This window comes from Panicum virgatum, chromosome 4K (genome assembly GCF_016808335.1).
Source record: "Panicum virgatum strain AP13 chromosome 4K, P.virgatum_v5, whole genome shotgun sequence".
NCBI lineage: Eukaryota > Viridiplantae > Streptophyta > Magnoliopsida > Poales > Poaceae > Panicum > Panicum virgatum.
In genome coordinates this window covers 4,403,083-4,417,885 of record NC_053139.1, presented here as the reverse complement: position 1 = coordinate 4,417,885, position 14,803 = coordinate 4,403,083, and the positions used below count along the sequence as shown (strand labels likewise).

The 14,803-nt window shown below is 57.5% G+C and overlaps 1 protein-coding gene across 1 annotated transcript; it reads right to left on the bottom strand.

The window, feature by feature from the left end:
* Positions 1-12,045: 12,045 nt before the first annotated feature.
* LOC120702657 (F-box/LRR-repeat MAX2 homolog) lies at positions 12,046-14,747 on the bottom strand. Its single transcript, XM_039986536.1, has one exon. The coding sequence runs from the start codon at positions 14,552-14,554 to the stop codon at positions 12,437-12,439; it is 2,118 nt and encodes a 705-aa protein (XP_039842470.1). The 5' UTR covers positions 14,555-14,747; the 3' UTR covers positions 12,046-12,436.
* Between the last annotated feature and the right edge of the window lie 56 nt (positions 14,748-14,803).

Here is a 14,803-nt window from a genome sequence, read left to right as displayed (position 1 = left end):
GGGCGACGTGGCCCAGTGCGTGCGGTGCAATGCGGGCGCGCCTTTTTAAGCGGCTGCCTTAGGTAGGCGATGAGGTGTGGGCGGCGGCTGACGGATAGAACAGTGCTACAGTTGCGTCGCGCCCGTCGGTTACTGCGCCGTGATTATTGCCAAGTGCGCGCGTGGGAGACTCCGCGGTCGTGGGGCCCAGCCGTCAGCGACAGCAAAATCTACCGCATTGAATGTGGCGGATTAGGGCAACGGCGGCGAATCCGCCTGTTTTGAAGGATAAAAACGGGGAAGGGGGGATTGCTTGGGCTCATCTGGCCATTTTGCCTTCGTCTCCCCTACCTTTTCCGCTTCCTGCATCCTGAGCCCAGAGCCGAGAGCGAGAGGAGGAAGAAGGAGAGAGCGAGAGCGCACCTTAGCCACCGTAAAGCTTGCCTTCCCGCACCCCCCCAGCGGTTCGAAGCGATGTCGGATGTCCAGGAGCCGTTGTCGTGGGGGAAGTCCACCGCCACCGAGGCGGTTTTGGAGCAGCTGGTCGACGACAGGCTGCTGCCGGTGAACATCAACTCGGAGCGGCCGGCATGGATCCTCCCGTGGCCAGAGGAGACCGAACCGAATCCCCCCGAGGGCTACATCGTGAGTCTCGTGCGACTCCACGAGCGGGGATTCAGCGTCCCCGTCAGCAGATTCATGCGGGCGTTGTGCGAGTACTACGGAGTGGAGCTGCACAACTTCGGCCCCAACTCCATCTCGCAGGCGGCGGTCTTCGTCGCTGTCTACGAGGGGTATCTTGGGATCGAAGTGCACTGGGATCTGTGGATCCATTTGTTCCGCGGAGAGCTCTTCATCGAGAACGTGCGGGGCCAGCCGAAGAGGTTCGACCGCGCCGGCGGTCTGATGCTCCACTTGCGCCCAACCCGGAGGAGTTTGTACATCCCCAACAGGATGACGACGAACAACGCCGGGTGGACTTGAGGGTGGTTTTACCTGCGCAACTTCGGCAACCGACTCCCGGCGTTCACCAATAAGGTGCTCCGGGAGAGGCTGGAGAAGTGGGACTGGGGGGTATCGCCCCCAGCGCATTAGGCCAGGCTCGAAGTGCTCACCGAGGCGTAGCGGCATCTGGCGAGGAAGGGGTTGACGGCGGCAGCCGTCATCGCGAACTTTCACCGGCAGAGGGTGATTCCTCTCACGGAGAGGAGCCTGTCGATTTTCGACCTCACCTCCGAGGCCCGTGCCTCGGGCTCGAGGACGTCGCTCGTGCTACTCCCCCGTGACGTCGCTGCTCGGAGGGCGAGGAACGCGGTGGCGGAGTTCCCTGACAACCCCAAGGATCTTTGGAAGATCAAGATGCGCCCCGAGGCGGGGTACCTTTCTGTGGTGAGTTCCAGTTTCAATTCATTGCCGATTTGTGCTTCTCCTCTCCCCACTCCCTGATTCTGACTTGGTTGCATTTCGCAGGGGTTGAGCCGCAGGGGCTACACCTCGAGGCCTCCGGTCCCGGAGGAACGCGAAGTCAACCGCCTGCACGCAGAGGCGGTGAAGAAGCAGAAGGACGCGGCGGAGGCGGCCGCCGCCAGGAAGAGGAAGAGGAAGAGGAAGGAAAAGCACGATAGGCGTGCAAAATTGCGCACGCGGAGGGGAAGCCACGGCCCACGACGCCCGAGTCCACCGAGGAGGAGGAGGGCTACTCGGATGCCGAGATCCATTTCTCAGACGACGACGAGGCGGCAAGTCGGCGACAGGCGCGGGTTCCCCGCCGGTCTATCGAGGGGCTGGGACGAGGATGTGCCCGTGACGCTGGGTGAGGCGAGGCTCACACCAGGGTTGTTGGTGAATCCGCCCCTCGTAGGGGCGGAGCGGAGATCGCCCACGCCAGCGGCGGGACGAAGGTCGCCCACGCCGGCAGCGGGCGGGAGGTCGTCTGCGCCCGCGTCAGGACAGAGGTCGTCTCTACCAGCGATGGGTAGGGGGACTCCCGCGCCCGCGGTGTCGACAGGTGGTGGCGGGTCCGCAGCGAGTGCGGAGACGCCCGCGCAGACGGCTTCGAGGCTCCAGGCCGATCCGAGGACGACGCCCTTGGGTCAGTCGTCGAGAGGTGTCAGTGTGCTGCGGGCCCGATCGAGCGGCTCAGGCAAGCGCAGCATGAGCGCCTGATTAGGGTAAGTGATTTTGATTTTATTCTTCACATTCGTTTAATTGGCCCCCCAATCCTGCTGACTTCATCGCTTCTTCCCCGATTACCAGCTTCGGGGCCATCGCCAGGGATGCAGCCCCGCTTGCGCCGACCAAGGCCCTCAAGACCGGGGCGCGTGCCACACCACACACGGCACCGCAGCCCCTGCCCGTCGTGGTCATTGTGGCGGGGGCCGTGAAACTCCAGGAAGATATGGCTCGAGGGGCCCAGAAGGCCCTACAGGCTCGAGCGCCGGAGAGCAGGGGCGACGTCGGCCCAGGCGGTGTTGTAACGGCCGCTCTGGCTGACACCGAGGGGGAGGTCGACCGGGGCGGCGCAAATGACGCCACCCGGCCAGACGTCGAAGTCGGGGCCGGTCGGGGTGACGCGGATAGCGTCGTCCGGCCAGTCGCAGGAGAAGGGGAAACTGGGGGGGGCGAGCAGGAACGCCTCGCCAGCCAAATAGGGGTGGAGACCCTCATCCTCGAACCCCCGAGGGCTGGGGTCGAGGGTGTCGCGGAGGAGGAGTCGGCGCCAGGGGCGCTAGCAGAGGAGGAAACCTGCATCCCGGAGCCTGCGGGGGCCTGGGACGACGGGGTTGTTGCGGCGGTGACGGCACAAGCGGCGCCGGAGAACGTGGTACCAGTGGTGCAACTACCGGAGAGCAGCGAGGAGTACGGGAACGTGGTGCCAATATCGGGGTTCAGAGGAGCGTATGTGCCCTGCTAGTAGTGCGAAGCGTCGTCCTACCGAATGGGCCGACCCCCAAGGGAATGCCTGCCTCCTCCTTTTATAGACACAAGGAGGGACGGTGTACATGCACAGGGGGGTCATGAAAGTCGTCGCCTTTTCCCCGAATCGTGGGGGTGCAGTGGTCGAGCACTGTGAGAAGTACACTATGGGGTATGGCGCCAGGCATGGCAGTCGTCCTGGGCTTCGTCCTTGGTCTTGCGAGGATCGCGACGGCGTCCTGGCAGCTCCAACGGGCGGCGTGGTCGTTGCTGTGGGTGGTACCGTCCTCCAGGCATGGCGTGGCGATGTTCTATAGGTCCTGCAGGCCAGGGTCTTGTCCTGGTCAAGGCCGGAGTCGCTTCCGAGAGTCGTGCCCATGCCGTTTGGGGGCTCCGCGGAAGGGAAAGTACGAAAGAGGCATGGGGAGTTGGCAGCATAGTAGCTGGAGCAGTGCCGGCATTGCGTCACAGGTTACCACAGTGTCGTCATAGCGTCCGGAATGGCAGAGCAGTGACCGGAGTTGGCGGACAAGACTCCGGTCGCAGCCACTGTGGGGGATGGCGGCCTGACGCCATCAGACCCAGGCGCTGTGGAGGATTGGTTGGCATTAATGCCTCCCCACGGCGGGCGGGTGAGTGGAAGGACCGTTTGTCCTTTCTGTCGAGGGGTGGCTTTGCCCGGCGTCAGAGGAGCACGCCTCATCCACTCGCACTTAATATGGGCGGGTGAGGGAGCTTCCAGCGGAAGGCTTGTGCTCGCGCCCGCGTCCGCGTGACACGTGGCGGCTCTGGACCCCTCCCGAGCAGCTAGCTGAGCCGAGAGCTCATGGGGGTCCGGATAGGCACGTGGAGGTCCCGGACCCATCTGCGGGGGTCCGGGTCCGCGACCACAGGTGCTGAGTATTTCCACCTCTGGGACACGTGGTGACGCCGGACCCGTCCCCGAGCGTGAAGCGGGTCCGGGACCGTTGGTCCGGTGAGATGGAGTCAGACCCCAGGTGTCCGGCTGCTCAGCTCCTTAGGGTGTAGACGATCCGCTTTCTCGAGGGCAGGCTCGCTACCCTCGAGCGATGCGGAGGCGCAGGGCGCGGTCGAGGGCTTCGGCAGGGAGCCCTCGAGCGAGGCGGAGATCACCCCGCGGGTTCGAGGGGGGTGCGGACGGGCCGCACTGAGTACGTGGGCCGCGTGTTGGGCTTCTTTGAGTCTTTTCCTTTCTTCCAGCTTGGAAGGAGGCTGTAGGGCTTCGTGGGCCCGGTTGCCCAGCATGTGTTTGCATTTTAGGGCTGTTTTAGTTCCCTGATTAGGGTGCCCCTAATCTTGGTACCTGACAAATACTGGGTGTGCTAAATTAGCATTCAACTTCAGCACATCCAAACAAGTCCTAAAATACAAAACACGGATGATTTTACCGTTTTTGGCCCAAAAGCAAGGTGATCGTCCCGGCCCGCCACAGGAAAGCACGCACAGAGTAGGTTTCGAGTTTTGGACCGTTTGGAGTGAAATACCGATAGCGAACGCGCGCTCTGGCTGGACTCGAACCCCAACCAACCAGGCTGAAGTTGGGAGGTCTCTCGTTCTGTAACGCATGCATGGCACTTGGCAGCTCTCACGTCGCGCAGTCGCGTTGCGATGCGTGTACAGTGATGGGCTCCGGTTCTCTCCGGCTCCAGCCTCCAGCGCTAGGATTCGATAAACCATTCAGTTCTGGATTCCGGATCAACTGACATCGAGTACAAGGGCTTGGACTTAGCAGCTCGAAGCACGTGCCCGGCAGTACGTCTAGTGATACCCCAACGTTCAGAGCCACTGCAGCCGCGCGCTTGGCAGGCCGGCGAAACCGAGGTCCGCGCCTCGGCGCGCGCCGCGCGGGCGGGGGTCGTGCGCGGAGCGGCGTTCCCGCGAAACCGCACGCCGCCGGCACCGGCCGGCCTGACGCCGATTCGGTTCGGCGGCCACCGACCGCCCTTGCGCGCGCGCGCGTGATCACGCCGACGGCGGACGAAAGGGAGGGCGACACCCGCGCCGGCGCGCGCGCGTGTGCTGTCCCAGTGTCCCTGTCCGGCCGTAACGGCGTCCGGCTTTTCGCCGCCGCTCGGGCCGGAGCTAGCGGACGGACGAAGGCGCTCTGGCGAGCACGCATGCCACACACATCCGGCGGGCATCCGGGTGTCCATCCCTAGCGCTCGTGCTGCGGTCGATCCACGCGACGCATCCCAATTAAGTCCCAGTCGATTTTCGTTGCGTTTTTTCTACGCGCTGTGTCGTCGGATTGGATGGACGACGATCGCATGCAGCATCCCCGAGTCCGGCCCACAATCCTGATAAGATGATCAGCAGTGGATACCATACCACCCCATCGCATTTATCTGCAACAATAGTAAGGCCAAGGAAAAGAGAGAGGAAAGAAAACCAAAGTAGAAGCGACGATGGTGCATGCCAGTATGCCACTACACAAGGGACCTTGACTTTCGTGAAAGATGTCGCACGACTGGACGGGCGATATCCGTGGACGGAGAAGCTAACGAACGGACCAAAGCCTAGTTTGCTATTATGGAGATACACACGGTACGTGCCAATAAAAGCCTCGGCGTGTTGTCGACTTGTGGTGCGCGCAAGGTGGCGCAAATGCACTCGTACTCCGGAATAATAAATAAAGCAACTTAACTTTATCGTAAAAAAAAAGCTGGAGAAGAATGGGTTCTGGTACTACTCGCTCTATTTTTATTTACTAGGCAATTACTATGTCCGTGCGTTGCTATGAACAAAGTTGGTATAAGTATCGGATATGTCGTGTTAGATTTACTCTAAATTAAATTTAACCAACATAGTGTGTTGATAGTGCATCTGTTGGGTAGCATAGTTGTTGCTATATTTTTCTATAAATTGATCAAAATTAGCTAAATTTGACTTAGGATAAACATAATATGTTACATAGATAAATACGGAGGGAGTATATGTCATGAGAAATGGTTAAAAATATGGCCGTTGCAAGGATGTTACTTAGGCCAGTCTCAGTGGGAGTGTCATAGACATAGTTACCTAGACTGGAATTTTAAAAACTGTGCCAGTGGAGTGTTATGGTGATGATACTCCTCTCACATTTCATAATACTCCTCTCTTCTCTCTTCTCATACTATTGGTACATATTAGCAAATTTAATATTCATGACACTTTCATAACACTCCCACTGAGATTGACCTTATTCAAGGAATTCATTAAGAACCACTTTACATCCAGTCACTCTGGATAAGTTTGAGTAGCCGGTAGCCAAACTATATGTATGGCCGTATGGTTATAGATCTGTCCTAGTAAGCTACATGCTGTCACGAAAAATGTGTTGAATATAATGAGCATGGGATAGTAGCACTAATGTTATCATAGCTGCAAGGACCGTGGTAGTGCGGTGTTTTATTAGAGATGTGATGGTTACACGCAGTGAGAAAAGAATGGATCTTATCTTTAAGATTTAGGGTTTACTAATGAGCCAGAAACCTGAGTAAAACCAAAGCCATTTATTTTTATTGGCACATCTCAAATTGTAGGACTTTATAGGTTCATTTTGTGTAAAAAAGAATATAAACGAATACTTACTATAATGGTACCAAAAAATTTAGCTTGTCTTTTGGATTCAGATTACACAGCTGAGTCTAAGTGATTCTGACCAGCATATATATATGGAAGAGTTTTGAACGGAAAAGGTTTTTTAGCCCCGGAAAAGAAGCAAGAGTGGACGCTATATTGCTATTGCTATGACGAGCACCACTGGCCGACGCCTCGCCGCCTGCCCCAAGTACAAAAACCAACAGCTCCACGCGTGGGAAAAATTAAAGCGAGCCCCACCCCCGTCGTGCCGTCTCAAGTGTCAAGTCTCGACTAGACAACCGCACCCGCCCGGCACTCGGCAGGCCGGCAAAGACATGCAACGCACGTGCCAACCACAACCAGCCCCACCCCAGCCCGGCCGGCAGTTGGCTGCAGCCGCGCCGGTCCTGGGGCACATCAAGCGGCCAGTAGCTGGCAGCACGTCCGTCTGGCCCCTGCCCCTCCCGTCGCATCCACCCCGTACGCCGCGTGCGCGTTCCCGGCGTTCCCGAGACGCATGCGCGCGAGGCCTGGGCGAAAGGAAGGCGCCGCGCCGGCCGGTCGCCGCACATGCCACCGCCCACGGCGCCACCACCGCGACGCCGAGACCTGACGCCGCGCGGCTCCCGTACGGCCCCGGGTCCGGCGGGGGGACACCGGCGAGTGCGCGCGCATGATTGTGCGCCGCTGCGCTATCCAGAACAGAGGCTCCGGGCCCGGACGGACGGACGGCGACTTTTCTCCCGGGTGACTGACTGACTCGTGACTCCTGCCGCACGCGAGCGCGACGCGCAACCAACCGCCGGGTCCGTCGCCGCGGCGACGCGCGTGCCGGCCGGCCTGCGCGGCGGCGTCCAGGGGGACCCCCGGCACGCTCGGCTTTACTTGCCACACCAGTTTTTCTACGTGCTCTGGGCTCCGGCTGGATGGATCACATGAACATCTCTATCCGTAGGCCAGGGGGGGGTCCGGCCCACGCGCGCGCTCCGGATAAGGCGAGCGGATACTCCGTCGTCGATCATGTTATCTGAAACAGTGCTGAACTGAGAGAAAGGAAGAGAGCGTGTGTGAAAAGGGAAAAGTGATGGCACCATTTTTTTGTCTAAAAATATGAAAAGACTTGAGTTTCGTGAACGAACTCGTACGGCTTCTAGGGATCTACCGTGTGGATTTGGAGAAACTAAAGTTCATCGACAAAGCAGTTGAGTTGTAGCTCCAAAATTAATACTCTAGGATGTTGCATGAAGTTGGGATGGCGTAGCGTCCTTGAATTTACTTTTTTTTTTGAAGTGCGTGGTTGTGGATCCGACGGCAGTGATCCATCTGGAACGGATTGGTTGGCGTACGTGTGTGGGAGTTACGGCAAGATAAGATGGTAGCAATCGAGTGAAGTGATGGGCCCTATAGCGAGGGCACGGTGGAGATTAGGGTTGGTCGGGCTAGCATGCAGAAGTGGCGAGGAAAAGAGAGCGAAGGTCGATCTTATCCACAAGATCTAGGTTTTGCATGATTAAAACTCTACATAAAATCAAAGAAACTTAAGCTATTTTTTTGTAATTAAGGTGGATTCCTGGAGTGTTGATCTCTCACGAGCTTGTTAAAGGAGTACCTTAACAACAAATGAAGTGTAAAAACGCATACCGGAAATCAGTTAAAAAAATAAATGCGCTACTATATAGGAAATTATGAGAAAAATAATCGTCCCCGATTCCATTTAATTTCTTATAGTTTGCACATTGAACAAGGTGGATTCTTGGAGTGTTAATCTCTTTTTTTTCTTCTTGAAAGACATGGAGGATTAATCTCTTACAAGCTTGCTATATATAGAAGAACATTTCGAACAGATAAAGTGTAGAAACAAATTAAATATACTTGAAACCGGTACAAAATAAGTAGGATACTATATAGGAAATTAAACCTACGACTACTAGCGCTTTGTTAATTAAGTTTTGCATGGTCACATTCTTTGTTGGACGAACTAGTTATACGTTGCTTGATGCAATGCAATTAGCCTCTTTTCCTATCAGCAAGCACGGCAGCATATGGAGCAACGTACATATTCTCATACGCCCCTATTTCCCGAACAAGAGGTAAACAGAACGTGCAAGACGACGATTATTCGTACGCCGCGCCCGTGTACTGCCGCCGTTATTCGCCCGGCCAGCCGGCCTCCCACGATCTCGTTGGCCTCTCGGCCTTTGGCACCCTTTGGCAAAAGCAAAAGCAAAGGTGCATGCACCCATGCAACCCAACCCAAGCCAAAGCCAAAGGCAGGCAGGCTAGGCTAGCTGAGCTCCTCCTGCTCCAATGCGTGCGACGCCGGCAACCGACGACGCGACGGCGACGGGACACACGCATGCGCCGTCGCCCTCGTCCACCAGCCACCGCCGCAGCAGATGCATTGGCGACGGGCGGGGTAGCATGCATAGGGCGCCATCGCCGTCCGTCGCGCTCGCCGCACCCCAATCTTGTCCTCGTCGCGACGGCGACCGCGCCGGAGGAGCGCGCGCGCGGTCGAGCCGGGCCGGCCGGCCTCGCGGGTGGGTGTGCCGTGTGCGTGGCCAGTGGGCGGTGGGTGGCTGTACCGCTGGTCACCGTGGACGGCGTCGCGCCACGGGAAAGCAGCAGGGATCGGAGCGCAGCGGGCACGCACGTACACGAGATCGGGAGCTGATGAAAGCGACGGAGGAGAGGAGGGGGACGGACGAGGAGCGGGCGGCGTGGCGTGGTCTGTTTCGGCGTGTTGTCGGGTGGGGCCGCGCGCGGACGGGTGGCGTGGAGGGGACGTGATCCGCCACGTCGCCGGCGACGGCGACCGGCGGCGCGGATGAGGATCCCGGCACAGTTGTTCGAGCGAGTGGCGCATCGCATAGTGTGGGCCCACCGGCTTAGGCCGGGCCATACCCATACAGCAAGCAGAGGCCTGGAGGCCTGGGCCCGATAGATGCAGCGATCAACAGGGGGGCAAGCTGCACGCCTGTACCTGCCCAGCTCTCCGGGTCTCCGCTCACCACAGATGTGATGTGCGCCGTGCCGCCGTGGGGCGCCAGGTCCGTGCACGCAGCCATGCAGGGCGCGTGGCACATGTCATGGCGAGCGCAGCGCCCCGAGCGCCGAGGCCGCGCCACGGGCAGGAGGACCAAGACCAACCCGGCCGTCCGTGACCTGTCCCCGCGCGCACGTGGTTCCGCGTCGCTGTCGGGTCCGGCGCCCACCATCGCCGCCACCTCGACGCCGGCCGTCCGCGGTCCGCCCCCGGCGGCGCCTCCGGGCATCCCTGATCTTTCGCACAGGTCGCAGCTTCCCTCTTCGTCGCTCGCTTGTCTTTTGCAGCGTAAGGTACGGGTTGTATCCGTTGGCGTGGCCCCCACCGACTGTTCTCGCCTTCTCGCTGCCTCGTTGGTCTTGTCATCAGTCGCTGCCTCGTTACCCGTTGGTCTTCTCGCTGCCTCGTTGATCCCTGCTGTGAGCGAGTGCGATGCGCGACGGGCCGCCGGTTCTGCAGATCACAGAACGGGTCGCCGTCGCCAGCTCACTTGTTTAGCTCACGTGCCTGCTGAATATGCTCCGCAGCTCCGGTGGTCACCAAGAGCCTGTTCCTCTGGAAGTCTGGATCTTTTCTTTCCCTTTTTTTTCTCTCCCCAAAATTCCCTGTGGTAAACTGATATACGAATATGGTGATGAGAAGTAGAACTACATTGAACCATCTAGACCAAGTCCCAAAACATTTGTGTTTCATATGAAGTTTTTTTTTCTTCCAAAGCTTGAGTAAAAAGAACAACCATCACAAAGCTCGAGTAAGAAGGTAAACAATTCGTAGAAGAAAGAAATATGGGTCCCAATTCCCAAGTTGTGGCTGGGGAGGTGTGATAAGACAACTGACACTCTACGTGTGACGACGCCCTTTAATTTATTATACGGGTGATAAACAAAACGTGCACTTGGCCAAGTTGCCAGACGTACCCAACCCAACAGCACACTTGGTCATGTGTCATCTTTGTATGCCGCTGTTAATCGCCACCACGCGCAACTTCAGCACTCGCCATTTTTCATACGTAAAACTTGTTGCTGAGAACGAAGAAATGCCACGTCACGCCCCACTAGATCGGAGGTGGCCGCATCACTGCCCGCAACACAAGCTATGGCCTTGTCACCCGTCAGGATACGATGCTCAGTGCTCTCCGCAGCTGTGACCGTGCTAGCTTAGGATTCGTCAGTCGGGCTCAAGGTTAAAGCCTACCCAGACGCTGGATGATCGATCGTGCAGTCAGCCGTCGAGAAAACGCGAGCACGCGCAGCTGGGTTTGTTGACAATCCGGCTGCTCCGTACCGAGCTAGCTACCCTTTTTTGTTTTATACAATTATACTTACGCGAGATAAGCAAATAGCTTTGCATTCTATCCGTCCTTATCTTGCTCTCGAGACTTCATCTGACCGGTATGTTTAGATCCCACAAAAACTCCAAACTTTCCATCACATCTCCATCACATCAAAATATTAAATATAGCAAATGATTCATGCATGGAGTACTAAATGTAGGTAAATAAAAAAACTAATTGCATAGTTTTGATGTACGTTGCGAGACGAATCTTTTGAGCCTAGTTAGGTCATGGTAGGACAATATTCACCACAAACAAACGAAAAGTGTTATAGTGTGCTACAGTGTCCGATGTGTTTTTTCTTCCAGCTTTTCCAGGAATCTAACACACAGCCCTAATAAGAAAGAGCAGCTTTCCACGCAAGCCAACTGAAGAAAAATGCCGAATACTTGTACCAACCGAGCAGGCCGGGCCAATGGCAGAGGTCCACGCCATGGCACGACGCCAGCGGCTTCCTCGTGAAGGCGGCCGTAAACGCTTCTGCACCTGCTCGTGACATCTCTCCTGACGCTTGCTTACCTTCCGCGGCGCTCGATCTGCATCGATCAGGTAGGAGTAGGACGACGAAGAAGAAGAAGAATTCAGCACACCAAGGTCATCAGGTGCTGATGATTCAGAGATGCGGCAAGGCGGAATTAATGGCACAAATGCAGAAGACTGCAACTCTGTATTTTCAACTTATTACTTACTAATTAACCGACACTACAGCTAGCTGTACCTAGACGAGAGATGTAGAAGAAAAAAAAAACTCATTCTTAACATTTTGAAGTTAACATTTACGAACGTTCTCTGAGAAAGCGTTTGATGAGAACTCCTCTGAGAAAGTGTTTGGGAACTCACGGCGGGTGGCGGACGGCGGACGCGTTCATGCGCGTGTCCGTCCCTGTCTCACCCCGCACAATCATGCGAGCCGGGGGGACCGCGACGTGGCTCGAGGCGAGAGGGCGAGGAGGAAGCTTCCGTAGCCGGGCGCTACCCAATCCGCCTGCTCCTTCTAGAGGCCAGGAGCTGCCTTTTTTTTTCCACTTGCGCGGCAGCGTTCCCACTCCATCCTCCCTTCCAGCTGCAGCCGAGCCGAAAGGCACCAGCGGCGCCCCGTGCCCCTGCTCATCGACCACGACAGGAGGGGCGGGTCCGCTCGAACCGCTCGGAGTTGCTAAATTGCTACAGCTCACAGGAACAATGCCAATTTATCATGCCGGTGTTCAACTCAACTCAACTCAGCTCAAAAAAGGAGGAAAAAAATCATCCTAGGCAAAATTTCCTCAAAGACTACTTTATCATCTCACCTCCTCCAAATATTTCAATTCTGCATCAACTCTCTTATTACATATTTTATAATAAAAGCAAAAGAAAAATGCAACTAGAGAAGATCACCGATATGTTCCGCGTGGTCAAAGGCTCAAAGCATCGTCTTCTACCCTCCTCAATAGCAGACACCAGCAATTTTGGCTACTCCCCTAAACACAAGCAACTCATCCATCGCTCAGCACCATCCCACATCATCTCCACCTGGTTCGGTCCCACCTGAAATAAGTACCTGTATTCATTTGAGGCTCTCACAGCTCGTCAGATTCACCTTAATCCTCAATTCTCCGGCTGTTCAGCTGCATCTCGAATCGGAGCCAAGACTCAGCCCGCATTTCCGTGATCATCATATCATTCTCTGGTGCCGGATAGTAGTCCTCCCGTAACTGCATGTCCCTCAAATTTGGCATCATCAAGAAGAAGCTCAGGAAATGCTCATGTGTAGTGCCATGGACGAAGAGCTTCCTGAGTCCGGCGCAGCGCTGGAGCAGTCCCACAGCGGGCAGTGTCAGGCTCCGTTGGTTCACTTCCTTGTCTTGGGGAGGCCAATAGTCGAGTTCATACAAAGTAATTAGCGACTCAATTCCTTGCAAATAAAATCGCTCCCACAGAGAAAGATCCATCTGCCCTGCTGGTGCAGTAAGTGCATAACCAACTGCCTCACTCAGATCCAATTTCATCTTGGCCAGAACTGGGAAGCCTGCAAGATCACTCAGGCCGAAAAAAACTCGAGGGCCAGGGCGTGGACATGTCCGGCAATCACCCTCTACCTTAATTGTGATCTCCTCCAGCACAGGGCAACTATCAAGCCCAGCAGAAATGAGTGGGGAGAGTAGCTCACCAGCAGGGAACCAGAGGGAGAGTGACCGGAGCATCTCCCAGCTGACTAGATCATCCAACTCCATGTACCTACATTTCTTCGATGCAGACTCGTATGAAACTTCATCTAGATCATCATCCTCATGGCTGCATCCGGTTGTGCCATTGGCTACGCTCTCAGGTTGTTCAACTTCCTTCCAGACACAGTTGATCTCAAGACTCTCAATGCGATCTCGGATCGGACTTAGAGCAGCGAGGCATGCCGCTGTGTCGAGAAGCCGGCAGTGCAAGATACTGACTTCCTTGATTGTGGGCCGAAGCGCTGTTGCTAGCCTCCTGATCCCACCTGGTGTCACAAGATCGCAGCCATGGATGGCAAACTTAGCAAGCCTACCACACCCACGACCGATTGCTCCAAGGCTGGAATCGGTGAGATCCAGACAACTCTTGATGCAAAGCGACTCCAGCGAACCGCACACTGCAACGCCATCAAGATGCAACCATGATGCCTTGCACAACCCCTGGAAACCCCCAAGAGTCAAGTACTTGATCTGCGGGCACCTGCGGGCAAGCGCCTCCATCGCAGGTGCTGCCTCCAGCACATTATGCCGCAGGTCAAGTGTGAAATCCTCCAGCGCCGGGAGTGCAGCAAAGAAGGAGACCAGCCCAGCCACGGTAATGGCGGCGTCCTCCCGTTGGCTGGTGGACGCCGGCTCGAACGGTTCCCGAAGCCGCAAGACCGTGAGCTTGGGACAACTGGTGGCGATGGCGAGGAGCGCATCGTCGCCGACGAAGTCGACGTACCGTGGGTTGAACACACAGGGCGCCACGAGCTTCCGCAGACTGGGGCAGGATCCCGCGATGGTCCCTAGCTCGGTGGCGTGGAACCCGTCCGTGGCGCCCGCCAGGCCGAGGTCGAGCTCCGTGAGCGCGGCGGCGGCGGCAGGGTGCGCCGCTAGCGCCGGCCCGATGTCCTCCGTCCAGCAGTAGAACTCGGAGAGATCGAGCGCCCTGAGCGCGGGGCAGTCCCGGAGCAGCGGCTCGAGATCCGCGCCGGCGTCGAGTCCCGGCGGGCGCTGGTGCCAGCGCACGAGCTTGACGCTGCTGAGGCGGCCCCGCCACTGCGGGGTGAGGCTGGCGAGCGTGGTGGGGTCGCGGCAGTTGACGGCCAGCGAGGACACGGCCGGGAAGCACTGCGCCAGGTGCTCCGCGATGAAGGCGTTCTGCTGCGCGACCTCCTCCTCCTCCTCCGTGGAGTGCGGCGGCACGGCGTTGGCGGCCGGCGCGGAGGCGGAGAGGAACGGCTGGCCCCACGGCGACACCAGTGAGAGGTCGAGCCGCTCCAGCGCCGGGAAGCAGAAGCCCGGCCCCAGCAGGAGGAACGTGGGCGACCGGGGGTCCCCGCGCAGCGACAGCGCGGCGCGCGTCGCCCGCTCCGCCGCCAGGAGCCGGTGGCACGCCAGCGCGGCGCGGTGCCGCGACCGGGGGTCGGTGAGGAAGCCCAGGATGTGCAGCAGCAGCGGCTCCGGCAGGTCCAGCACCGGGGAGCCCGCCGCGGCGTCCTCCGCCATGCGACGCGGCGATGGGGTGGGATGCGTGCGCCGCCGCGTCCGGCAAAGTCGTCGAGCCCTTTTCCCCCCTTTCCCTTGCGCGGGCAGGGGGGGCAGTTGGGAAGGAGAGGGGGGATGTGGCCTGTGGGTGAAGGGAGGAGTGGGGACGATGGACACGAGGAGAGCTGCACAGCGAAGCGATATAGTACTCTCTCTCTCTCTCTCTCTCTCTCTCTCTCTCTCTCTCTTTTTATTTTTTTTATCTGTAAT